This window comes from Hipposideros armiger, unplaced genomic scaffold, assembly GCF_001890085.2.
Source record: "Hipposideros armiger isolate ML-2016 unplaced genomic scaffold, ASM189008v1 scaffold_653, whole genome shotgun sequence".
In the NCBI taxonomy this organism is placed as follows: Eukaryota; Metazoa; Chordata; class Mammalia; order Chiroptera; family Hipposideridae; genus Hipposideros; species Hipposideros armiger.
Window position 1 is genome coordinate 1000802 of NW_017732003.1, and position 25305 is coordinate 1026106.

The following is a 25305-nucleotide window of genomic DNA, read 5'->3' on the forward strand; positions in this document are numbered from 1 at the left end:
GCCCTCCCCAGGGGCAGCGGTAAGCATGGATGGCCAGCTTCACCCTGTGGGGCTGACCGGCCGCCTACGAGCCACAAAGGGCAGCCAGTGGTGTCAGAGACATGCCTCTGGGAAGGCCCCCAGGAGGGCGGCCTCTACCGGCTCTGGGTGGGGGGCTGGGGGCTCAGGTCTGGGCGTCCCACGACGCCCCTAGCTTCCCAAGCCCACTTTCACGTGACGCTAGCCGTCGCTGAGCCTGACTCAGCCAAGACCCCAGGACCTGGTCGTCTCCCCCTAGTGCTAAGACACATGCTTTTCTTTAAAAAAATGTTAAGTGTGTGCGTAAAGAAGCTGTTATGCATGTGCAACTTAATAATTATAAAGGAAATAAAAGAGAGATAACGTCTTCAACGGGGGTAGATGGAGGCTCGTCTGAGCCCCTCCCGGGCTCCATCTCCTGCCAGCGCTGCCCCATGGGCCAAACCCACCTGGAACCCGGGAGGCGCCGGTGTCATCCCACGAGGCTGCCTCCCGGGCACAGAGGAGGGTGCAGGGATGCCAGAGAGCTGCACAGACCCCAACGACAGCCTCCATGCCAGGCGACCAGCCTGTGCTGCCACCTGGCCACGGGCAGCCTAGTCCTTGACTGCAGGGGGCCCTGTGAGGTCCCCATCAGCCCGGGAACCTGATGTATGAAACTAAGAGTCTGGGACAGGCACCCCTCTTCTCTGCCCTGGGTGCAGCATTTTGGGGAGAGCGTGACAGGGTGCAGATGCCAGTGGCAGGTGTGTGACCCAGGGCAAGTCCGCAGGCTGGGGGAGGAGATGGTGCTCCTTAAGAGAGCAGCGTTCCCTGCCTGCCCTGCAGGCACAGGGGCTTCACCACGGGAGCCCCCAGCTACATTGGGGGAGGGGGGTCCTGCTTCCCCACGAGGTGCCTCCACAAACCGCACCCTTAGAATTCGGCCGTTCAGTTTCTCCCCCAGGCTCTCGCTGCCTTCCCTCACCCCCATCTTGGGAAGGTCAGGTGGCCCTCAGGCAAACCTCAGCGCTTCGAGCTTCCATCTATCCTCTCCCACCTGTCCCACCTCCAACACCTGAGGGGTTTCTAGGGCCTGGGAGTAAGTGAGGGGGGCCTGGACTGGGCCCAGACAGGGATAGAAATTTCAGGCTAGGCCCCTGGGGACACTGGGGCAGCTCCTTGGAAGTGGGGGTAAGAGACAAGGCATCTGCGACCCTTTGTTTTAAAGGAAACTTAGGATGTTTGGGAAACTCTCTCTTAGGAATCGTAACCAGGTGTCCGCTGGTGTTGAAACTAAAAAAACAGCTGCAATGCGAGTTCACGTGGAGGGGGAAGATCAGCTACCGGACGGTGGACCTCCAGCTTCAAGACCCCGCCCAGGTGGAGAGGGAGATATACAAAGGTAGGGCCGCCATTTCTGCAGCCGCGTGCTGGGGCGCTCCTCAGGGGAGCACACTCTCCCTTCCCGGCTCTTCCACGTGCCGATGCCCCCCGCCCTGTCCCCGCCTCTCACTTAGCTCCTATTCTTTCGTTGGGGTTGGGAAGTGTCCCCACATTCCTGAGGCACTGCTGCTCTAACCTCAGGTGGCCGGCCGCCCCAACACAGACCCCACCCACCTGTCATTCCTGGAAACACAGCAAACACCGGGCCTTTGGACAAAGCTTACCAAAGCCTGAGGTTGGTGTTAGGTAATGACAGAGGATTGAAAGCCTTCATCCTCCTGGAGTCCACTTCTGCACCCCTCAGAGGGCCCCCTGGTGGTCACTGCCCACCCCCGTCAGCCTGCACTTCCCTCTGGGTAGCTTCTTCTCTTTCCCACTTTTGCACGGGTCTCAGCCAGGCCAGCAAGAATGACCCCTTCCAGGGAGACGGGCTCTTCATATCAGTAAACAGCTCAGCATCTGAGGGGAAGGCCTTTCCATGACTTCGAGAGCTCAGCTCCCCGAGAACCCCGTGGGATCCCTTCCAAAATGGAGAAGCCCTGTTCCCAATTCTAGTGTTCACCCCGAACACAGCAGCTGCTTGAGACCCCCAGTTGGCGAGTTCCTACCTGGAAATGACACAGGCCCTTGCACCCGGCTGTGTCTGGGCAGCTGTCTGCCCCGCAGCCCTCGTTGACGCCTGTCCTGACTGTCTAGCCCTGAGCTCTGTGGGCAGGACCGGGGGGCTGTGTGCTCAGCACACGGCAGAGCTCCTCACACCATGGGTGCCTGCTCTACAAAGGCTCTGGGGAAGGATGTGTAATGGGCAGCCCATCATAAGGCATCTTTAGAATAGCGTCTCAGAACTCCCGTCCGCTGCTGAAGGGCGTGTGAGTTGGTGCAACCACTTTGAGAACTGGCATTATAATATCTGCTAAAGCTGCAGGAGTGCACACCCTATAACGCTCCAAGATGCCACTCCTCAGTGTCATCCAGCCAGGATGTGCACAAAAAGCCAGGTTCCGGCACGTGCAGAGCGGCACTATTGAGAGAGCCCACACTGGACATGACCGAGATGTCCATCATCGGCAGACTGGCTCAAGGCACTGTCGCAAGGGCTCAGGGTCCCCTGCTCCAAGTACTGGTACAGGTGACTTGTAGGGCTGTCATGTTGAGTGGAAGAACCAGACACGAGAGAGCACATCATTTATGACTCCAGCGCTAGCTTTGGCAGCACATATACTAGTTTACGACTCCATTCATAACTGGGTGGGACCACATGAAATTGCTGTTCTTGTATCAAAAATGGTCCTATATCATCAAATTCATTAGGCTCAACCAAGTATCAAGTACAAAAATGGGCAAAAGCAATAGGTGCTGGTTGGGGTCAGGGGAGTGGTCACTCTTGGTGGGGGCTAATGACCAGCTGGAGCAAGAGGGACTCCTGGGGGCTGGCCACGTTCTGTCTCTTGATCCAGGGGCTGGTTACACGTGTGTGTTCAGCCTGTGAAAAGCACCGAGCCACACACGTACGACAAAGAGCGCTGTTCTGTACATACGTTACGCTTCACTACAAAGTAATGAAAGTCATATCTTCAGTCGTGACTGTGAAATGGTAACTGAGGCAGGAGAAGTTTACAGAGAAGCAGCCCTGGTTTTTAACGTGCCCCTGGTCCTGTCTCTGAAGGATTGTGCAACTCATTGGGGCCCTTCCTCAGATCAGGGCTGTCCCCCGAATATGAACGACATGCATAGTAGCTGTCCACAGGTTTCATTGCTGGTGCCCCAGAAAAATGCCAGCGTTCTTCTCATCTGACCGAGGCCCAGCGGTCTGCCCGTGGAGAGCCCTCAGTGCCTCTGGTTCAAGCACTGCTGTCACTTACAGTGTCAGTGCCCCCTGGAGGTCACAGCCCTCCAACCTCCCCAGGGGGCCTGTACCTAAACCTTTGGAGTCTGTCCAGATGTGTCCCCTCCCCAGACCCAAAGCCATCGTCAGGCGGAATGGGTCACAAATAAGTTGCACTGTCCAGGGAGCTTACAGCGTTGCAAGTGTGGACTCAGCGACCACCAGGCACGGCTGCTGGAGAGAAGGGCCTTCCAACCCTGGCCTTCCAGGGCTGACTTCCTATTCCAGGGAGCATCCACAGGCACATTCTGAGAGAGGAAGGAAGGTGAGATACGGATACCCCGGGGGACAAAGCGAGTAACTGGGGAGGCCCTGAGAGCATCACCTTGTGTCTCCGTGTTTCCCCTGAGCTGGTGACGATGATGTCTGTGTCCTTGTCTTGTCCTTGGCACGTATATCCTACTTATCTTTCCCTCGCCTAAACCATCCTGGGCGACAGTTCATTTCAAGATGCTAGCAGATCCTCCAGCTCCTGGCTTCTCGGTGTGGCTCCTGGTCTGCCACAGTGATATCACCTGGGGCTTGTTGGAACTGCAGAATCTCGGCCGCGGCCCAGACCTGCTGAGTCAGACCCCTGATGAGTCATATGCACTTAAATTTTGAGAAACCCTGATCAAAGCAGGACCAGTTACATGATTCAGGGTGCTCAGTGCAAAATAATCATAATAAAATCACTATGTATTATATATGTAGAGTTCGGGGTATATATTAAGCATGTAAAAAATTGTGTATAGTTCTCAAAAAAAGTGCTTTAAACCCTCTCTGAAGGCTGTATCTAGGAAATAGAATATAAGGAAAGAAATAGTTTTCCTTCCTCCTCTGCTTCTCAGTAATGCTGCTTCCTTTTCCCGCTCCCTTCCTTCAAGGACAGCACCGTAGGATGACGGCAAAATATTTCGTGACCAAAGATAAATAACAAATAGTATTAAATGGTGACACTACCTGTTATTGACGTGGCACATTTGCTTATGTGTCCTTATTTAGCCAAGGGGTCCTGCCCCCTTGAGTTTCTCTGTGATCCTTCCAGCAGACCTTGGGTGGCTGGTGGTTGGTTGGCTGTGGGAGCATGTCCCCTCTCAGGGGTCTGCTGAGCTCCAGACTTACCACCGGACTTTAGATTAGCCTTCGTTCCCAACAGACAGGAAGACGCAGAGGCGCTTTGACTAGGTGTTCTCGAGTGGAGGGGGCAGCTGCAATGCCATGTACACACCTACCTGTGGAATTGAGTGTGTGCTGTTTGTCATGTGTGTTAGCGTGTGCATTTATGTGTATGTGTTATGTGTGTGTGTATGTGTTTTTTGTGTGTGTGAAACAGTTGGACGCAAAAAGGCAGAAGACACTGTAATACTGTACTGGAGCAAATACATACAAGTACAGTGTATATATATATATATATATATATATATATATATATTCTAGTTTTAAAAGTAATACGTACCTCTATTGGTTATCTATTTTTACATAACAAAATTACCCCAAAATTTAGCCGCTTGAAACGCAAGCATTTCTTCTCTCACACTGTGTGGGGGTCAGGAATTGGATACCTGCTGGGTGGTTCTGGCTCAGGCTCTCAGATGAGGCTGCTGTCGAGAGGTCGGCTGGGGCTGCATCATCCAAAGGCTCTGCTGGGGCTGGTGAGCTGCTCCCTCACAGGGCCGTTGCCAGGAGGCCACAGGTTCTGGCTGGCCACTGGCAGAGAGGCCTCTCCATAGGTACTTGGTATCCTTATGACAGGGCAGGTGTCTTCTCCCAGAGGGAACCATCCAACAGAAAGCGGGAGCAAGCCGTGATGCCTGTTAGGACCTAGTTACACGGTCACTTCCACCATATCTATTCTTTGTATTATTTATTTATTTATTTATTTATTTATTTATTTATTTATTTATTTCAGTTACAGTTGACACCACCATATCTACTAGGGGTGTCAAAAAAATGTACACGTTCTCAGAGATGTTATCTATGTATTACCTTTCAAAGTTGAATTGAATTACAGTAGCAATGTGTAGTATGACGTTCTCTCAAAAGATGGTGTTAACAAATGAATGCTAGTGTCATTCATTGTATTACAATTTTAATACAGTTGTTTCCTTTCTTAAACGTGTATACATTTTTTTGACACCCTCTGTGTTCTTTAAACACAAATCCGTCCCTGTGTCCAGCCCCAACTCAAATTTCCACCTTTTGTGGGGGGTTGGGAGAGGGAGTGTTGAAACATTTGTGAGCATATTTTAAAACTATCGCAACACCCACTGGAAAATGTTCAAAAACATAAAGAAAGAGAACAGAGCCCATCCGCAATCCCAATGTGAATATATCGGTATATTTTCCTCTAGTCTTTTTGAGAGTATACAAGTTCTGACAATTAAGTCCGCAAACCTGTTGCAATGATGTTGCTACCCTTTTTTTGATAGCAGAGGGATTATTCATTATGAATTTATACCAACTGGACAAACAGTTAACCAAGTTTCCTATTTGGAAGTGCTGAAAAGGCTGCGTGAAAAAGTTACACGACCTGAACTTTTCACCAACAATTCATGGCTCTTGCATCACGACAATCCACCAGCTCTCACGACACTGTCTGTGAGGGAGTTTTTAGCCAGTAAACAAATCACTGTATTGGAACACCCTCCCTACTCACCTGATGTGCCCCCCAATGACTTCTTTCTTTACCTGACGATAAAGGAAATATCGAAAGGAAGACATTTTTTTTTTAAGTCTTCCAACAGTTTATTAGAAAGAATGTAGACATTAAAAAAAAATTCCCACTGTCATGAACATAAATTGAGGTTCTCAGCCTGGTACAAGCTGAATCAAAAAAATAAAAAACCCAATAGTGTATTAACATTTTTTTCATTCATTTGCCATACTGACAGTGCAAATATAAATTTGGTCTAAATGTACAGACTCTCAAGCAACAATGTACAGCCTTTCTTTGTCCTCCATGCTAAGAGATGTAAAAGTTTAAGGGTCAAACAATACCAAATGTACAGGCTTCAAAAACCATCTAAGTTAGGGCATTCACTAGTTTTAGCTAAGATACATCTGGAACACTGACAAGTGATCACTTATGTACAATGTGAAGTAAATTTTTTGAAAAAATAAAACTTTAGTGGAACAATCCTGAAGAATATATCAGAGGAACAACAGGTTACCAGTTTAAGGTATCAACCAATTTGTTTCAGCCAGTTTGAGTCCATGTTCTAAAACCGAAAACTTAAGTTCCCTTTCATAAGCCAAGAGCTTCCTATTATGTCAGTATCTATGTTATGAAGTAAAGGAGACTCAGGTGAAATGTTTTTATTTATCACAACTGCTGTATCAATTGCCTATGACCTCAACAGTGTCATGGAAGTCTGGGAAATGTTCATGCATAAGGTTATTGCCTTAGCTGACTTAAAATTGCCCCATACAATGGTACATATCAACCCTTAGTGAAGCCTTTAAGAAAACAAACAGGTTGAAAAAATGGGTTAAAGGAGGCAAATACAGAATTTGCCTTTAGAGCTATCAATTCAGGAATTCTCTCAATTCTGAAATCTTGCAGAGAAGTTATTTTTCTTTCTTACAATTCGGTGACGACATTCCTTACTCCAGGTCTGGCATTTTTTCATCATCACTGTCTTGTGAATCATCATCTGCTCCATCTACTTCTGGTAAATCTACATCCTCATCACCACCCATGTTGTTCATCATCTCAGAGAAACGATCAAAATTGGACATGTCCTCATCTGAATCATCTTCCCAGTCTTTCCAATTATTGAAGTCCACACTAAGCCAATTAAGCTTTGCCCTTTCTTTTGTTAACCTTGGCCATGAGTGGCCAGATTCTCCTTTTCGTAAACAACATAAAATTGATCTATCCGTTCTTTTATGCTTGGAATCATTTGGATCAATACAGTGAAAAAGATCAATTTCATTTAAATGTTTAAAATTATCACTTCCTCCAAGACAACTGAATGTATGAATGTAAGTTTGGATTTTTCAAAATTTACATTAACATCTTTACTGTCTTCAACACAAAATTCAATGAAGACATAGTCCCTTCGTACCACTTTGCAGAAGCAGGCTGCATCGTGAACGGGGCAGGGGGACGGGTGAACGGGTGGGCGGGCCTCTCCGGTGGCAGCTGCTGAGCAGTCGACTCCTCTTTGGTGGCGACTCCGGCGTTTTCTCGGTGCGGCCTCTTCTCGCTTCTCTCAGACGACGGCGGCGGCGGGCTCTACCTGGGTCCCCAGAATGCACCGCGCGGAGAGAGCGGCTCCTCCGGTCGGAGAGAAGAGGAAAGTGTAGGAAAAGGGACGCGAGGACGGAGAATGAACGTATGTGCGTGCGAGCGAGGGTTGGTGAGGCCGGGCGGCGGCTGGTGACGCAGCAGCGGAAAGGAAGACATTTTGATGACATTCAGGACATCAAGGGTAATTCGATGACAGCTCTGATGGCCATTCCAGAAAAAGAGTTCCAAAATTGCTCTGAAGGGTGGACTAGGTGCTGGCATCGGTTCATAGCTTCCCAAGGGAAGTATTTCGAAGGTGACCATTCCGCAATGAAGTATGTAGCCCTTTTTCTAGGATGAGTTTGCGAACTCCATTGCCAGACCTCGTGTGTACTTGCTAACCCTGTATTACACAGCCACCTGAGGGGCCTCAGCTATCACTCTGCAGGCTTCTGTGAAAGGTTGTCTGAGCACCAGGGACTCTGGAAGCTCCTGTACTCTGAAAATAAGCAGTTACTGTTAAGCACAACTGCTTTTTCTCAGATGGGTCATTAATATGGACTCTGGGTTTCTCCTGTCTTGGCCTCTGCAGCCCAAAACATCATCGCTGGGACTGGGATTGGCATTAGCCACGAGCTCATCACTCTGGAGATCACCTCTGCTGAGGTCCCGGACCTGACGCTCATTGATCTCCCTGGCATTGCCAGGGTGGCCGTGGGGAACCAGCCCCCGGATATTGGGCTGCAGGTGAGCCTTTCTGGAGCTTGGCAATGGGCTACACTGAACTTGGGGCGACTTCTAAGGCCTCTGATGGCTGTCCTGAGGACACTGGTTCATCTCCCCAAACCTCTGAGTGGTTGGGGAGCAGACTGGGGTAGGACCGTCCAGGGCAGGGGCCTCCTACTCAGGATCTGCCCAGACCCTGGCAGGTCATGGAAACAGAAGCTGACTCAGTGGGACTGGAGGTGCATGGACAGCTTACGCTGTGCCTGACATTGTCGTGTGGGAATGTGGGCCCGGTGTTATCAGCTGTCCTGATATTCAAAAGAAGCCAGAGGTTTGGATTTTTCCATGAAATCTGCCAGTTTCAGCAACAAAAATACCCTGCCCCAAATTTCATCCCTCTTTCCTTGTCTTTATGAAATTCCTGCTTAAATTATTACAAAGGGAATGTGTTCTCTTATTGAAGTTAACAAGCTAGACCACGAAGGGCATTGTTCTGTCCCAACCCAGCACCGCAGGGCACGCAGCCCACACGCCATTTCCTGTGTGTACCTGGCACGTGCTACCTGGTAACTAATCATAATTACTAAGCTGATGGAATCATGTCCGACCATTTTTGGTTAGCCAGTTATGTCGCTTCTAACTTGACTCTGTTATAAACAACACTAAAAAAGGAATCCAGGACCCCTAAGAAAAGAACGGGGGAGGAAAAATAGGAATTTATTTAAAAAGTAATTTAAAAAGACTTTATACGTATTATAAAACTCCCTTGCTATTCACCCAAAGTAGATTTACTCTAAAAACAAATGCCTAGTGACCACTCACCTTTGTCCAAAGGTTCCTCTCAACTGACTGACTGCTTGACCAGCATCATAGCTAGCTGACTTTTTGCTTTCCTGGCTTTGACCATATTACACACTCTCCTGTCTCTCCGACGCCTCCTTAGGCTAAACACTCCCTTCGAGTGGGCAAAGGAGAGGATGCTCCCTTAACAGCAAACTGCTTGGCAGGATGAGGACTTGATGGGGGAAAAACTGACAAAATGCCATAGTTCGTGGCTGCAAGAGGCTGGGGTAGAGAGAAATAAAATGACAAATATAAAGAGACTCAATCAGGCCATTTTTACTTTAATACGGATACGCAGGGCTTAATTGTTTACATGATGGTACCTTGCGCTCATTGCATCACTTGTGATGCAAATTTCTTATTTTGTGGCTTTGCAGTATTGTATTCTGTGCACGACTTAATGTAATTAGATGGGACAGCTTATGAGCAAAATTGCATGTGAATTGTACCAAAATACTATAAGGAACTATGTCCCAAGATGACAGCCTCGTCTGTATTTATTTGTATCTCCCATGGGGGAAAATATTATTGAAATTCGGTGGTTAAAGGCCTATGTTGCCCACATCTCTTTTGCTTACAAATAAGAAATTTTATTGGATTTCTCAAATTTGAATGAGCTAGACCTCTTCCAAGAACAAAGTGCAGAAAAGTCCTTAATATTAGACATAAACATGCATAGTGATATTATTGATTCAGATACTTTTGGAGCAGACACTGAGCCTGCTACTTGGGGGCGTTGTGCTGGGGTCTGCAATAATGTTGGGGGTCACCAGCCAGCACCGCGGGCTTCTGGTGCAGGTATAGCACACACAAATGACGCTGACAGAAGGCAGAATTTCAGAAGCATCTCAAGCGCGATCTAGAGAGAGAGGAGTAGTCTCACTGGCTATAGGAATCAGAGTTTTCGGGAAAGGACACGTACCAGTGATGGGCATTGAGATTATGATAAGCAGGAAGCCAACAGATCGCTCAATCTGGGCAGGTGGGACAGGCATTCCAGAGGAAGGGGACAGGCCATGCCACAGGCCAGAAGTGTGAAAACTGGGTCAGCTCTGGGACGACATTGGTTTCCATGACACTCGTCTTGCTGTGTTGTTTGTTGGATGACCAGAGATGTCCTCTTCCTTTGTGTCATTTTTGGCATCAATCAGATCAAGGCACTCATCAAGAAATACATCCAGAGGCAAGAGACGATCAACTTGGTGGTGGTCCCCTGCAACGTGGACATCGCCACCACAGAGGCGCTGAGCATGGCCCATGAGGTGGACCCCGAAGGAGACAGGACCATAGGTAAGAAGAGGGAACCAAGCTTCCAGAGGACAGGAAGGGAGGGGGAGGTCCTGGCAGGTTGTGGACTTAGGGCCACTATGAGGGACGCCTGCATCTTATATGAGATCCAAGGGCTATGCCCACAGAAGCCCCATGGGCTCGGTGCATTCACTCACAGTCAGGGTTTGATGCATCCCTGGAATTTGGTTCTTCACCCTCCATCCTCTCGTCCCTCATTTGCATCCATGAACAACCCTGGGTGGGGGACGAGAGCTGCCTTGTTTGCTCCCCCACAATGGCCCAGAAAGGAGAAAGTGGCCCATCAGTTAAGCCATCCCCTAGGTAAGTTCTTAGGACTCCTGGTTCAGAAAGAGCCCTCCCTGAGGCCTCAGTGAACACTACCAGGCCAGCACTGGCGCACGGGTGTCTGCAGGATTGATATGCAGGCAGAACTCTCTGGGGGAACTGGGATGTCTTAAATTTCTTTTTAAGAAAATGTCACCCTAGAAGACAGTATAGTGGACTTGGTTTAAGAGCACAGACTGCCTAGGTCTGAATCCTTGTTTTACCGCTTACTGGCTTCGTATCCTTATGTTTAACCTCTCCTAGGCTCACTCTCCTCATCTGTAAAATTGTACTAACAGTAACACCTACCTGCTAGAGTTGTTGGGAGGGTTACAGGAAGAAATATTGTGCGTGCATAGTGTATTCTCGGCAAATGATAGCTGCTCTATTTTTAACATTATTTATTATCACTTCACCAGTCATTCCACCTACCCAATGAGTTTACCTTCCTGAAAACATGGAAGTTATTTCTTTCGACTAAATGGATACTCAGTTTAGAATTGCCTTTTCCGTTTCTATCCAAACAACTGCCTGGTTGTCCAGTAAGGATAGAAATCAGTATTGGGAATACACTTCAAGTGTGAGGTTTTACTGTGTGCCACACTATGTGTGTGCCTGGTAGGAACACTGACTTCTGTAGGCATCACAACACAATGAGCCATGGAGAGAATTCAGGCTTTGTATTGCTCGTCATCCTAAGTCCAAACGCTTTCTCTTCTCACAGTCATAAGTCATCGGGGACATCTTAGTGGGACCAAAATAGTTAATATCATCTGCCCGCTACATAGATCTATTTGGTTATTGATACCTCTACAGAAATTTAGGAACACTTCTTATTAACAGTCAGTTTTCTTATCCTCTAATTAGCCATAGATTCAAATAACCAAATGTTCTCACGAGTTATTAGCCATTCTTATTATGAATACAACCAAGTACTATAGTCACAGAGTATATACAACCAGACCTCAGTAAGACCCAAAACAAGATTATAACATCAATGCAAATTTTCTATTCTATTCAGTATGCTAGATCAAGTATAGAAATAGATAAAAGTGTGCTGGGTTTAACAAGGAAATGTTCATAGCAGAATTATTCACAACAGCCCAGGTGAAAGCAAACCAAGAGTCTATCAAGAGATGAATGGATAAGCAAACTGTGATCTATAGGGCCAGCTGAGTGGCGCGATGGTTAAGAACTGGCTTGGAACGCCAGAGGGCCCCGGTTTGGATCCCATATATGAGGGCCAGTGACACTGCCCTCTACAGCTAAGATGCTGAACAACAGCTCGACCTGGAGCTGGGCAGCCCTGAGTTGCCGGTGACAGTGTAGGCTGCAGTCCCTGTGGCAGTGGGTTGCCATGGGCTACCGTGAGCAGCCAGCAGCCGCAGTGAGCGGCCGTCCAGAAGCCGGTGACTGTCTCTCCCGGGAAGAGCACAATGATGGTGCCAACTTGGGCCAGTGAAGCAACGTCCTCCACAACTAGACTGAAGAACAAAAGGACAGCAACTTGATGTTCCCCTTCCCCCAATTCCCCAGCTCTGTTCCCATCCCCCCAATTTCCCAATTTAAAAAAAAATGTGATCTATACACACAATGGAGTGTTCTTCAGCCTTAGAAAGGAAGGACCTTCTAACACCTGCTACGACATGGACGAAGCTGGAGGACATTCAGCTGAGTGACATAAGCCAGTCACAGAAGGACAAATGCTGTGTGATCCCACTTGTGTGAGGTTCCTAGAGTGATTAAATTCACAGAGACAGACAGCAGAGCAGTGGTTGCCCAGGCTGGGGACAGAGGAACAGTTAATGTGTGGGCATAGAGTTTCGGTTTTGCAAGGTGAAACAGATCTTGGTGATGGACAGTGGTGATGGTGACGACAATGAGAATATACTTAATGCCACTAAAGTATTCTGAAAAATGGCTACAATGGTACATTTTACGTTATGTATATGTTATCACAATTTTAAAAAAATGAATAAGTTTTAAAAACAGGGTAACGGAGGGTGAAGTGAAGGGGAAGATCATATTTTTATTAGTTGAGTTATGCTGTTCCACACGTGAGTATATATTACTACAATTTTTACAAAAGGAAACTGAATGGTTTGCCACAATTGTAACAGCAAGCCTCGGTTTTTATTATCTTACAGCTTTTTCTCAGAATAAAGTACAGTGATCTAGGCTTTCATAAATAATTACTGATTCCCGGGAAGAGCTTTCTGGGCTGCTATCTCCCTAGAGAAACAGTGAAAGGTCCTGTCCTTTACCGGGGGAAGGTACAACGTAGATTTGGGGGCGTCTTGGCTCTGTCAGTAACATGAGGGTCTGTGCTTTTACTACCACCCTTTTAGGGAGCATAAGAGGTTCTCCTCAATGACATCTCTTGGTAATAAAACTGCCTAAGTGCCAGGTAAGCTTCTTAGAAGCATGGTGATAGAGCCTGTCAGCCGTGATGACGCCTGCTGCCCTGGTGTCTGGCACACAGCAGGCACCCGGAAAACATTTGTTAGGTAAATTATGCAAGGCAGTTAGTGAACTGAGTGGGTAGGTGAGCAAATAAGAGAGGTAATGATGGAATGAGTGAATGACGTCAGGCACTGGGCAGTCAGGCTGTGGAAGGCTTCATCCGTTCTAGCCAAAAAAGGATCCTGGAGCCTAGCCGGGTTCAAATACATTTGAGGAGAGAGCTGATATTTCCATTGCTCTTCTTTTTTTTTTTTTTTTCAATATTTGGTTTCTTTTCAGTCTCAAGGTGTCTTCTTCTGTATGTCCTTAGTTGTAGGACTTCGGTTCAGCTAGACTTCAGGCGATTCTCAATGATGGTAGTTCTGTAGTTTGGTTGTAATTGATGTGGTCCTGAGAGGAGGGGAACACAGGTTTGCCTACTGCGCCATCTTGACCGGAAATCTCTCCATTGCCCTTCTTCAATCATCTCACAGGGATCCTGACCAAACCAGACCTAGTGGACAAAGGCACTGAAAAAGGTGTCCTGAATGTGGTCCAGAACCTCACCTACCGTCTCAAGAAAGGCTACATGATTGTGAAGTGCCGCGGCCAGCAGGAAATCATGAACAAGCTGAGCTTGGCAGAGGCGACCAAGAACGAAATGACGTTCTTTCAAACACATCCGTATTTCAGGTGAGACTCTGGAGGACAGCTCTAGAACTGGCCTCCTCGGAAGACAGCCCCACTTACCAGGAGGGCCAAGATGATAACCAAGTTGCATATAAAAATAACACAATGTAGCATAACCTATCCTTGTCTGCTTTAGTGTTAAATTCATTGGCCTATTGAAATGAGCCATTTTTTCCCCCAGGACTCGAATGATGCTGCTGCTTAAAAATTGTAACATGGCATTTCATAGAGTGTAGGGCACTTTGGATTCCCAAAATGTTTACACCTGGTTTCTCGTTGGAGTCCCACAAAATCCTAAGACATACACAGGGCAGGTCAGGGTCTTCCCGTTTTTATAGGTAAGGATAATGAGGTCAGTTCAATAGTGAAAGGAAACAGGACTAGAAATAGGCCTCCTACATTCCGGAAACCTATATTGACCATCACAAATGGGATGCTGAACATTACAACCTGCTTTTAGGGCACTTGCCACCTCTTTAGAGCCTTAATAATTTATATTACATATAAATTATCCTGTGGAGACTGCAATTTGCAAAACAGTGGGATTTTTTTTTTCCCATTGAATTGGGCACTTTGCCCTTTCGTCTAATTCAGGAACTTGTTGGTCCTGAGCCATGTGGGAGCAGTGCAGTGGGACCCAGAGGTCGCCCCTGCTTTGAGGAGACATGCAGTGGGCACCAGAATTGGGGCAGACCAGGTTGACTGTGTGCCCTTGGGAAAGGGCTCAGCCTCTCTTAGCTTTTGCTTTCTCATCTGCTCAGCGAGTGTTACTACTGCTTCATAGGCTAGTGCTTCGGATTAAATAATGTGACACACACAGAGGTCCTGGTGCACTCCAGAAATACCACTCCGGTTCCTTCTTCCTCTCTGCTCCTGCCCTGAATGGAAGAAACAGATCATTTTCAATAGCGTTGGGGGTCCCAGGGGAGGGCAACTCGCTCACTGAGCAGAGAGAAGGTTCTGTAATACTCACACCCACAGTTCTCAGCCCTGGGCTAGCAGAATGAAGAGTTCCTTAAAACCCAGCTGGTACCCTGTCCCAGAGTTTCCAAGGTTTGGGGTGGGGGCCAAGAATTTGCGTTTCTATCCAGTTTCCGGTTGAGGCTGATGCTGCTGGTGCAGGGACCACATTTTGAAAACCATGGCTCAAGACTTTGGGCAAAGCGAAGTCTCGGATGAGAACGTGTGTTGCTGTGCTTTATCAGCGAGCATCTAAGTTGAAACCCTCGAGTGCCCACGTGCTGGAACTCAGCCCTTGCACAGAGGCGCTCCGAGCAGCACTGGAAAAGCGATCCTATGGGGATGCAGTTGGGGGTGCTTCCTGAGTTTGTGTCGACAACAAACCATCTGCAGCCAGGCTGCCTGGCAGGTGGCCCTGGGTAAGCTACTTGACCTCTCTGTGCTCTGCCTTTCTCTCTCTAACATCGGGTGTTCAGCAATTAAATAGGTTAATATTTGTGAAGACCTTGGAATGGTGCCTGGCCCTTAGTAAGCTCCATGTAAACATTTTTTTACCTATAATTTTACTGTGGTAAGAACACTTAATATGAGGTCTCCCCTCTTCACAGAATCCTAAGGGCGCCACACGGTTCTGCTAACTCCAGGCTCTGTGCTGTTCAGCTCGTCTCTAGAATTCACTCATCTCACGTAACTGGAGCTCTATGTCCATTGGTTAACATCTCCCCATTCCCCCTGGCCCCCAACATTCGCAACCCCCATTCCTCTCTCAGACTGTGTGTTTGACTATTTTAGTAATATCTTATGAAGTGGAGTCGTGCAGCATTTGTCCTGTGACTGGCTCCTGGCACGTAGCATAGTATTCATTCTCAAGGCTCGTTCATGTGGTCACATATTACAGAATTTCCTTCTTTTTAAAGGCTGACTCATATTCCATTGCACTGTTAAAATCAAACACAAATGGAGACCAGACTTGGAAATTTCCTGAACAGACAAAAACAGTTTAGTCGTACAAGCAAAGCTTAATTTAGTTTATTTTGCACGAGAAGTGAGTGCCACCCCCCTGCTATTGCTTTTGAAAGTCACAAGTGAAACTTAAATTGTCCCCTAAAACTGGTATTATGTAACCACTGACCAATTTTTTTGTATATGTAAGAAAATTCTAATATTCTAACCCATCATGGTGAAGAATGGTCGCCGGTTTCTCGCTATAGACGCTGCTTTATAACAACATAGCCCCGAGCCTCAGTCCACGTTTTGGTTTGAGTGTTCCTGGTTTGCAGCCGCCTTTTTGCATGTGTACACAATCAACTTTTGCTGATTACTATGCTTCAGTGATTCGTTGGTTTTTACTTCTGTTTTTTTCTGAAATTTTGACAGTATGTATATACCACCTATTTTTTGCCCGTTCATCCGCCCATGGGCATGTAGAGAAGTTCTTTCCATACCTTGGCTCTTGTGAATAACGCTGCAATGGCTGTGGGAGTGCGAATATCTCTTTGAGAGACTGGTTTCATTTTCTTTTGGATAGATACCCAGGAGTGCAATTGCTGGGTCATAAGGTAGCTCTGTTTTAAAATTTTTGAGGAACCTCCGTACTGTTTTCCATAGAGGCTGTACCACTCTGCATTCACACCAACAATGCACGAGGGTTCTCGTTTCTCCGCGTACTCACCAGCACTTGTCTTTTTTTTTAATACATAATATCCATCCTAGCAGATGTGAAGTGATATCCCATTGTGGTTTTGACTTGCATTTCCCTGGTGATTAGTGACACTGAGCGTCTTTCTCTGTACCTGTTGGCCATTTGTATGTCTTCTTTGAAGAAATCTCTGTCCAAGTCTTTAGCCCATTTTTTAATAAGGTTATTAGTTTTGGGGTTTGTTTGTTTGTTTTGCTATTGAGTTGTAGGAGTTCCTTCTGTATTTTGAAAATGAACCCCTTAGGAGATATAGCACTTGAAAATATTTTCTCTCATTCTATAGGTTGCCCTTTCCTCCGCTGATTGGTTTCTTTGCTGTGCAAGAGCTTTTCAGTTTGATGTCGTCCCACTTTAGTCTGTTTTTTCTTTTCTTGTCTGTGTTTTTGGTGTCATATTCATGAAATCATTTGAGACCAATATCGTGAAGATTTTTCCCTGTGTTTTTTTTCTAGGAGTTTAGCAGTTTCAGGTCTTACTTAAGTTTAAGCCTTCAATCAATTTTCAGTTGACTTTTGTGTATGGTGTGAGATCAGGGTCCAGTATTATTCTTTTGCAAGGGGTATACAGCTCTCGCAGCATCACTGGTTGAAGAGATTACCCTTTCCCCATTGTGTATTCTTGGCACTGTTTTTGAAGATGGGTTGACTGTATCTGCATGGATTTATTTCAGGGCTCTCTATCTTGTACTGGTCCATCTTCATATTAGCACTATGCTGTTTTGTAATAAGAAACTATAGCTTTATAATATACTTTGAAATCAGGAAGTGTGATGCCTCCAGCTTTGTTCTTCTTTCTCGAGGTAGATTTGGCTGTTCGGGAATAAGTATTTCTCACCAGAAATAAAATACTAGTTTGAACAAATCAATAAACCTCAGGGAAGTTAGGTTTGTTTTGTTTTCCTGTAGATAAAAATACGAATTACTTCATGAGTTTGTTTGAGATGATAGGAAAAAGGCACGTAACCTTTGTAGCACCATGTTTGCCTAGGTCTAGGCTCACCTCACAATGAGTGACTGTCTTTCTCAGGCACCACCAGGGTTCTCTAATGGCAGGTGTCACTTCGGGGAAGCCGAGCTCACCTACTCACTCCCAGAGCCAATACTGGGAAAAGGACCCGATGGGCCCGTCCTGAATTCATGTGTGCTGTCTTGTTTCAGAGCCCTCCTGGACGAAGGGAAGGCCACAGTACCCCGTCTGGCTGAAAGACTCACCCATGAGCTCATCCTACACATCAACGTGAGTCAAGGCCTGGGTTGCAAGTTATACACATTGCAGCCCGCCCAAGTCCTTCTCTCCGTCTCCACTTGGCTAAGTCACCCCACAGAACTGCCCAAACAAGCAAACAAACAAGCCCTCCTGAAAAGCAAATTGCTCGTGGTCAGAGGCTCACAGGGGAGCATCTGACATAGGAAAGGAACAGCCGCACCATGTTGAAATGAAAAGTTGGAGCAATCTATCTGGGGAAGCAAAAAGGAGGAGGGAAACTATCACACCAGTTTAGCAGTGTAAAAAAGGAATGGACACCAAGTTAGCAAATTTTTCTTTCTCGCAATGGGTTGTTAATACTTCACAGTATAAAAGACATTTTCCCAGCCTCAAACTTGTAAGAAACACATGTTTTCAGTGTTTCAGTGATTCTCAAAAATGGGCAACTGCAGACAAACATCTTGTGATGTCATCAAAGATGGGAGAAGTGTGGCTTAATACTTATGGAGAAGTAGAGTATTTGTAGGGCTTGCCTGAACCTTTGTACATGAGGTTGAACAACATGGCAAGACTGAAGGGTTAACCCTTAGAGCCAGTACGATCCCAGGGCCTGGGTTCCAGTCCCTGCTAAATTACGTGTCAGACAAAAGCAATGATATTCTTTTGAGCCAGGAAACACATACTCAAATAATACTCGGTTGGAAGGAGGCAGTGGTTCTGAAGCCATAATGCACAAAAGAATCACCTGGAAATTTTGTTAAAACTCATATTTTTGGGCCTCAGCCCAGAGTTTCGGAGTCAGTAGGTGTAGTGCGGGGCCCATGAATTTGCACTTGTAAGCTCCCAGGTGATCCAGGGAACACACTTTGAGAAGCACGGATTGTAGTGGCATTACCTGCGTTGTGCAGAAGAGGGCTCCGAAAGACAAAACCTTGTCTAACTGAGAAAAATATCTTTTTTTTGCAAAAAGATGTTGCCTTTCGATAACTTTTTTGATAACATATTCCTCAACATTTAAATATTTTACATTAAAATTTGAATTAAAATATACACTATTTTTAATTTTTAAAATTTGTATCAAGACTCAGTTATGATCATTATAATTTGAAATATCAAAAAATTTAGTACATTTCTGCCTATAGATACAAACTATCCCAAAAAAAAGAGCTTGTGAGACTTTATTAACTTCCTACTGTCACCCACTTTTTTTTTTTTTTTCCTAGCTGAGCCATCCTGCCACCTGTTAGCAGCTCAGCTCGGGCGGGGAATCGAACTGGCAACCCTGTTGCTCAGAGCTCGCACTCTTGAGTGAGCTCTTAACCGACTGAGCCACTCGGCCGGCCCTTATCACCCACATTTATCGTCTTTTCTGTAGCCTTGGCAAAGCGGCCTCTAAATCCCAATGAACTCATCCTGCCCAGCTGGCTACAGTGACCTCGTGCACCAAAGCAGAAATGGGGGCTCCTACTCACTCAGGTGTCCTTACCTGCAGTGATCACCTGCGCAGGCTTTGGAAGTGGTGATCAGCGTATGAGTTGGAACCTGCCTCTTACTAACGCAGCGATGACATCAGTTTGCCCCTCTGAGTCTTAGGTTCCTAACTTATAAAAATGGAGGCAATAAAGCCATGTGCTTTACTGCAGTGTGGGCTTAACTAAGATGTGGAGGGCCTGGTACGACGCTTGGCCCCAAGACACCCCTCCAGGGTGCCATCCTTTCTTCTCTTCGTCATCAGCATCCTTAATTGGTTATGACTGTGACCAGCCTGACACCAACACCCAAGACATACCCCTTACCAAAGCACCATTTATCAGTTTATAACCCAATCACCAACAGAACATGTTACCAACGAAAGCTTACACCGTATTCAAGCGTACTTATTCTCGAAATACAAAGCACAGAGCCAGAGCAAATGAAAACAAACGCTGGCCTCCACACGCCCCTTGCATAACAGAACTGCAGAGTTCTGCACCGGACATTCACACTGCAGCACCCCTGCTGCCTGCCAAGCCCGCCTTGGGCTCCTTGACAGGCCTTCATCTCAACAGGCTTCCCACAATAATAGAAACTCTGCATCATCTCAAATGCTTTCAAATGGAGTTCTGCCCCCATACCCAAGACACCCGTCAGCTAATCCAAGCTGTAGGGTTTCATTGCTTGCTATCGTTTTGTTTAGAAATCGCTCCCGTTGTTAGAGAATCAAATCAGGGAGAGCCACCAGATTGCGACGGAGGAGCTGCGCCAGTGTGGGGAGAACATCCCCAGCAGTGATACCGATAAGATGTTCTTTCTGATTGAGGTGAGGATTTCCGGGGACTCCACCCGACACTCAGGCACAGAAACTGGCCTGTCCGGTACCAGATCCCTTTAGGTGGCCGCATGCTTCCTGCTGGCCCAGCCCGTCCGAGGTGGACCTCTGTGCTCCCACACCTGCGTCCTGCTGGGAGCCCTGTTCTGCCCTCTGTTGTCTCACCTGGGAGAGGAGCTGGTTGGGTGGGTGATCTGACCTCCTTGCAGTCCCCAGCCCCCAACACCACATGCTGCTCCCCCAGGTCCTGGCTCTTCAATGTGATGGCAGCACATATTGATGACTTCATCTCATTTTCAGAAAATTAAAGCGTTTAATCGGGACATTGAAAAGTTAGTACAAGGAGAAGAAATAGTAAAGGAAAAGGAGACCCGCTTATACAACAAACTCAGAGAGGAGTTTAAAAACTGGATATGCGTACTTGAAGCCAATACCAAAAAAGGTAAGTCAAGTTTAGGCTGCCCCTAAAAGCAGTGTCTTGTATCCCAAAACCAGAAGCTACTTCCCACGCATCAAAAGCATGCAAAGAGCTAACACGCCCACACCAGACACCCCGGGCCCCTTTGTCACCCATGACTGCTTTCTGCTTTCCGCTATCAGCATGCAGCATTGCCCGCATCCCCTCAACAGAGAGCAATTCCACCTTCTCACGTCTTTGTTTTTTGAGTTTTTTAAATTTTAGTGGGGAAACAGCCATGGTCCTTGGTTACACATGGCCTTCATGCTACAATGAAATAGTTGACTCTTTTAAGGAGGGCGCAGCTCACAGTGGCCCATGCAGGGATCGAACCAGCAACCTTGGTGTTATCAGCACCACACTCTAACCAACTGAGCTGACCAGTCACCCCTCACATCTTTGTTTTGAGGCTAGACAATTCCATTTACCCCTAACCCAAGACCACAGAGGCCAAGGCTTGGATAAGAACCCCCTTGCTCTGCCCTTCCGTTCTGCTCCAGTCCACATGCCAGGAATGTGTGTGCCCATGTGTGTGTGTGCACACGTGCACACGTGGATGTGTGTTGTATGTTTCTTCATTTGGGCACTTGATACAAATAGCACTATTCACTTCCATGGTAGGATTCCTCCAACTGTAGTCTGACTGTATTCTTGAGAGACCTGTAAACGCTAAACAAATGTAACTCTATTTTCATTGAACGAATCAGATTCTTTTCTACCACCTGTAAACACTAAACTTGTCTCTCAGGGTGATGACTCAATTGAAATACACTTTTATAGAGTTAGGTTTTGTTTCTTGAAAGTCATTATCAGGCCATGTATTTTATTTTTTTACTATGAAAAGAGCTCCACTTAGAAACATTGCCTTCAGGTACAGTGGGATAAGCAAGACAAAAAAATGCCTGTGGAAATATCAGAATTTGCCATGGTGGTGTGTTTTATGTTGCAGTTACAAATCTTATTAAAGAAACAGTCTCAAAATATGAAAATCAGTATCGCGGCAAAGAACTGGTGGGGTTTGTCAACTACAAGACATTCGAGGCCATCGTGCAGCAGTACCTGGAATATCTGGTAGACCCTGCACTCAACATGCTGCAGACGACTGTTGGTAAGTTTCTCTCATGAGTGCCTTTCAAACAGTCCTCCCAGTACCTTCCATGGGTCTCCATGCCTTGCAGAGAGAGACAGGGATGGCGTGATCAAGCCCAGACTGCAGATCTTTGTCCATTTTGGGGGGTAGAGGGAAGGCAAGACCTTCCCCTCCACGCAGCTGTGTAAGGTGTAGTCAGGTGCTAAGCCCGGGAGAACACACAGTCCACGAGAGGACGGGATTGATGGGGCCTGCTCAGGGTGGGTGGGGACGGAGACCTTTGTGTCTCCCTGGGATCATGTGCACCCCCTCCTTCTCTCGTGGTCTGTAAATCTGGGGAGCTTGGCCTTCGAATAGGGTCATGTCTCATGATTTCTCTTGTCTGTGTCTTTAACCCATTTTAGTTTTGCTTGCGTTTTACTGATGTTTTGTCTTTCCTTTGGTCAGAAATTGTCCGGCAAAATTTCGCTGACACAGCCAAAAAACATTTTGACGAATTTTACAACCTTAATCAAATAACCCAGGTAAGTACCCACAATGTACTTGCTGGTCACCTGTTCTACTGGCTGATTGATGCAAGTCGAACCTTTGAAAAAAGCTGGATGTACTGTTGTTTGGAAATATGAGGCCAGGTTACATTTGCGGGTGTGCTGGGATGGCGACTCCAGCAGCATTGCTGTTTTGCTTCTGCTCAGGAGCTAGTGAGCGCTTCCTGGGAAACACGAAACACTGAACGTGACCTTGTTCTCTCTCCTGCACAGTCTCCCATAGCTCGGCATGAAGCGTCTGAACATATGATTGTCCCTAGTCACTGGTTGGTATTTTGGATCTTTTTCTAGCACAAAGGACAGGATTGTCTGCTAGTGCTCCTTCAAAATTTTTATAAGCCTGACTTAAGAATATTGCCACAGCTGTGTGGGTTTCCACTCAACAACTTAGCAACTCCCCCTAAGCCCCTCACTCAGTAAAGTGAAGAGAGGGGTGTTCCAGCTCCCACGTGGGTTCTAGATAAAGACCTTCCTCTGCTCAGGCCTGTGCTGTGGGTCAGGGTCTCATTCCACAATCTCATTCAAGTGAGCAAGGAAAAGAATGTCTGTCATTTCCCCCGTAACGTAACTGAATTTCTCCTCTCACCTCCTTTGCCAGTTGGGGAAAACTAAACCTCATTTCTGAGCTCTCCAACTTTCCCAGGGGCTGCGTCTGAGACCTGGGGTGCTGTACCACGGGGTGGGTGACATGCCTGGTCCTTCATTGCCTCCAGGCTGGCAACTTGCAAGATGTACGCCATCCTTCCCGGGCCTCAGCAGTTGGTCCCCTGGGTCCCCCGTGCTCCCGACTGCAGGGCTGGTTCTCCTGAGCTCTTACCAGCTGTGCCAGGGCGCAGAAGCACTCCACTGCACACACAGACTATCCTGGGGCCAAGGACACTCCAGCACTCACCAGGACCCCACCCCTTGGTACCATCCTCTGGTAGCTAAGAAGTCTCAGCATAGCATCCTGTGTCACACGGGGGCTCCTGGAGCTCACCGAGGCCACTCTCCTCCACCATGGTACTCTGCCCGTTCCTGAGTCTCGTCAGAGCCAGGGGTTTTGTCACCTCCCCATGTCATTCTTCTTGGAAGTGATGCACCAGCCATTTCTGCTCTCCAGCCCCAAACCTGCGAATGGTTTTGACACCTGCATTGCTGTTTGTCATATACTCTCCAAAAAGGAAGAAACTCAGACACTCGCTCACGCTCTCTAAAACCACTGCCTCTGCCTTCAGTGTGCAAAAGTCTGTTTGAAACTCAAAAGCCAAGAAGTGACTTTTCTCCACTATGTCATCCGTTTCTTTCCCGGAGTGCCTTTGACGGTGTGGGTGTCACAGGATTTCGGGGAAACAAATATCAGGCTGTTATCCCACTGCGTTTGTTGGCACATTGGCACTCGAGTCGTTCTTGAAAGTGTGGTTTCAACTAGGGAGACCGGAGAGATGGATGTAAAACTGTAAACTGAGCTACAGGAAGCAGGAAGACGGTGGAGTGGGAGGAACGGATGTCAGAGCAGAGAGAAAGGATGGGTGGGGACACGGTGGGACTGGCACTTGCCAGGAGTATAGTAATGACATGGGACTGGTGAGGACAGCCACCAAGGGTGAGGTGGGCACCTGGTGGAAATAACGGGCCTTGTTTGACCTAAACTTATGTTTCGTCCTGTGTTCAACGTATTGGCAGTACTTCCTGAGTTATTTAAACAGTAAGAGGGGGGAAAGCAGTGATTGATGTGTTTCTCTCTCTTATCCAACCAGAACAAGATTGAAGACATAAAAGTGGGACAAATGCAAAAAGCGGAAAATCTGATCCGCCTTCAGTTCAGGATGGAGCAGCTGGTTTACTGTCAAGACCAGATTTACAGCACGGTTCTGAGAAAATACCGAGAACAGGCCTTTAACCCTCTCCAAACGACTCTTCAGACCCCTGTGATGATGAAACCGTCGGTTTCAAATGACGAGTCTTCAGTTTCCTCCATCACTGAAATCGGGGTACACCTGAATGCATACTTCTCGGTAAGTGTGGGTGCCCAAGTGCGCGCGCTGCGGCGTGCGCCGGGCAGAGAGTGGGGTGTCCTGACTGAGAGTCGCTTAGCTGAGTGAAGAAGGGAGGACCACTACTGTGTATTAAACCCTTTCTTCCCTGATAAAGTGCTCATGTATTATCTCATTTATAATTTTACAGTAACCCTATCAAAACGCTTTCAACTCACTTGCCCCAAATCAAGTTCTTCAAAGTACTTTATATTTTGTGTTGTGCATGAAGCACAAAATTACTATTATCATAATACAGCAAAATACAAGCATTGACCCACTGGTCGTCACGTAGCTCTCCCTGGTGTTCAGAAGGCGCTCAGCTCTTAAAACACCTGAACCTCACCAGCTTCACAAAAACAGGAAGGAAATTCCTTTCCCTAGATTTTGGGACCCAGTCAACTTCGTGGTTTCTAACCCCCCACCCATGAACTAAAGTATTAGGGCCCACAGAAAGGAAAATAGCTTTTAAACTGCAAAGAAGCCCAACTCCTGAAGCCTTCTCTTAATCGGAAGAGAAAGTAGAGTTTCCCAGATGTGGAGTCCAGCTGCCAGGCAAACTGGGCCTGCCTGTGAAGAAAACACGAGGCCAGCGCTGAAGCAGGTCCCAATCTGTCCCAGAAGGGAGCCAGGGGATCACAGGGCCAGAAGGTCCCTATAGGGAGGTGGAGTGGAGGCCTGGGGGAGGAGCTCCTAGGAAGGCTGGGGTGCCCAGAATGTGCTATGGGATTGCTAGCGTACCAGGGGGCTCTCAGTGCCACAGGGAGTAGCCGGGTAGTAAAGGTTGGGCAGCCCAGACACCACCTTCCAGTGGTTTGATACTGAACACTGGAGTGGGGTGGATGGGACCACCAGGACTTAGCAAGACAACCACGTATGCATCGAGACCCCAACGCTGCAGGCCTTGGGCCGAGAGCCCTCCAGCTAAGCCTTCTTACCTCCTCTTCCAGGAAACCAGCAACCGTCTTGCCAACCAGATCCCATTCATAATTCAGTATTTTATTCTCCAAGAGAATGGCGACTCCTTGGCGAAAGCCATGATGCAGGTTCTGCAGGAGAAGGAACACTATTCCTGGCTGCTTCAGGAGCAGAGTGAGACCGCCAACAAGAGGCAATACCTCAAGGAGAAAATTTACCGGCTCACGCAGGCGCGGCACGCTCTCTAT

The 25305-nt window shown here is 47.3% G+C and overlaps 1 protein-coding gene and 1 pseudogene across 1 annotated transcript; one reads left to right on the plus strand and one right to left on the minus strand.

The window, feature by feature from the left end:
* Positions 1-6: 6 nt before the first annotated feature.
* Positions 7-25305, plus strand: MX2 (MX dynamin like GTPase 2; the record flags this gene model as incomplete). The annotated part of the gene is made up of 13 exons (XM_019626038.1): positions 7-19; positions 1262-1402; positions 7529-7743; positions 8134-8288; positions 10262-10400; positions 13661-13859; positions 17673-17751; positions 19898-20020; positions 20330-20471; positions 21436-21594; positions 22024-22100; positions 23864-24121; positions 25090-25305. Coding segments are annotated over exons 2-13 (1854 nt in total), but the record flags the coding sequence as incomplete, so codon positions are not given.
* On the minus strand, positions 6031-7509 carry LOC109372658 (prostaglandin E synthase 3 pseudogene; annotated as a pseudogene).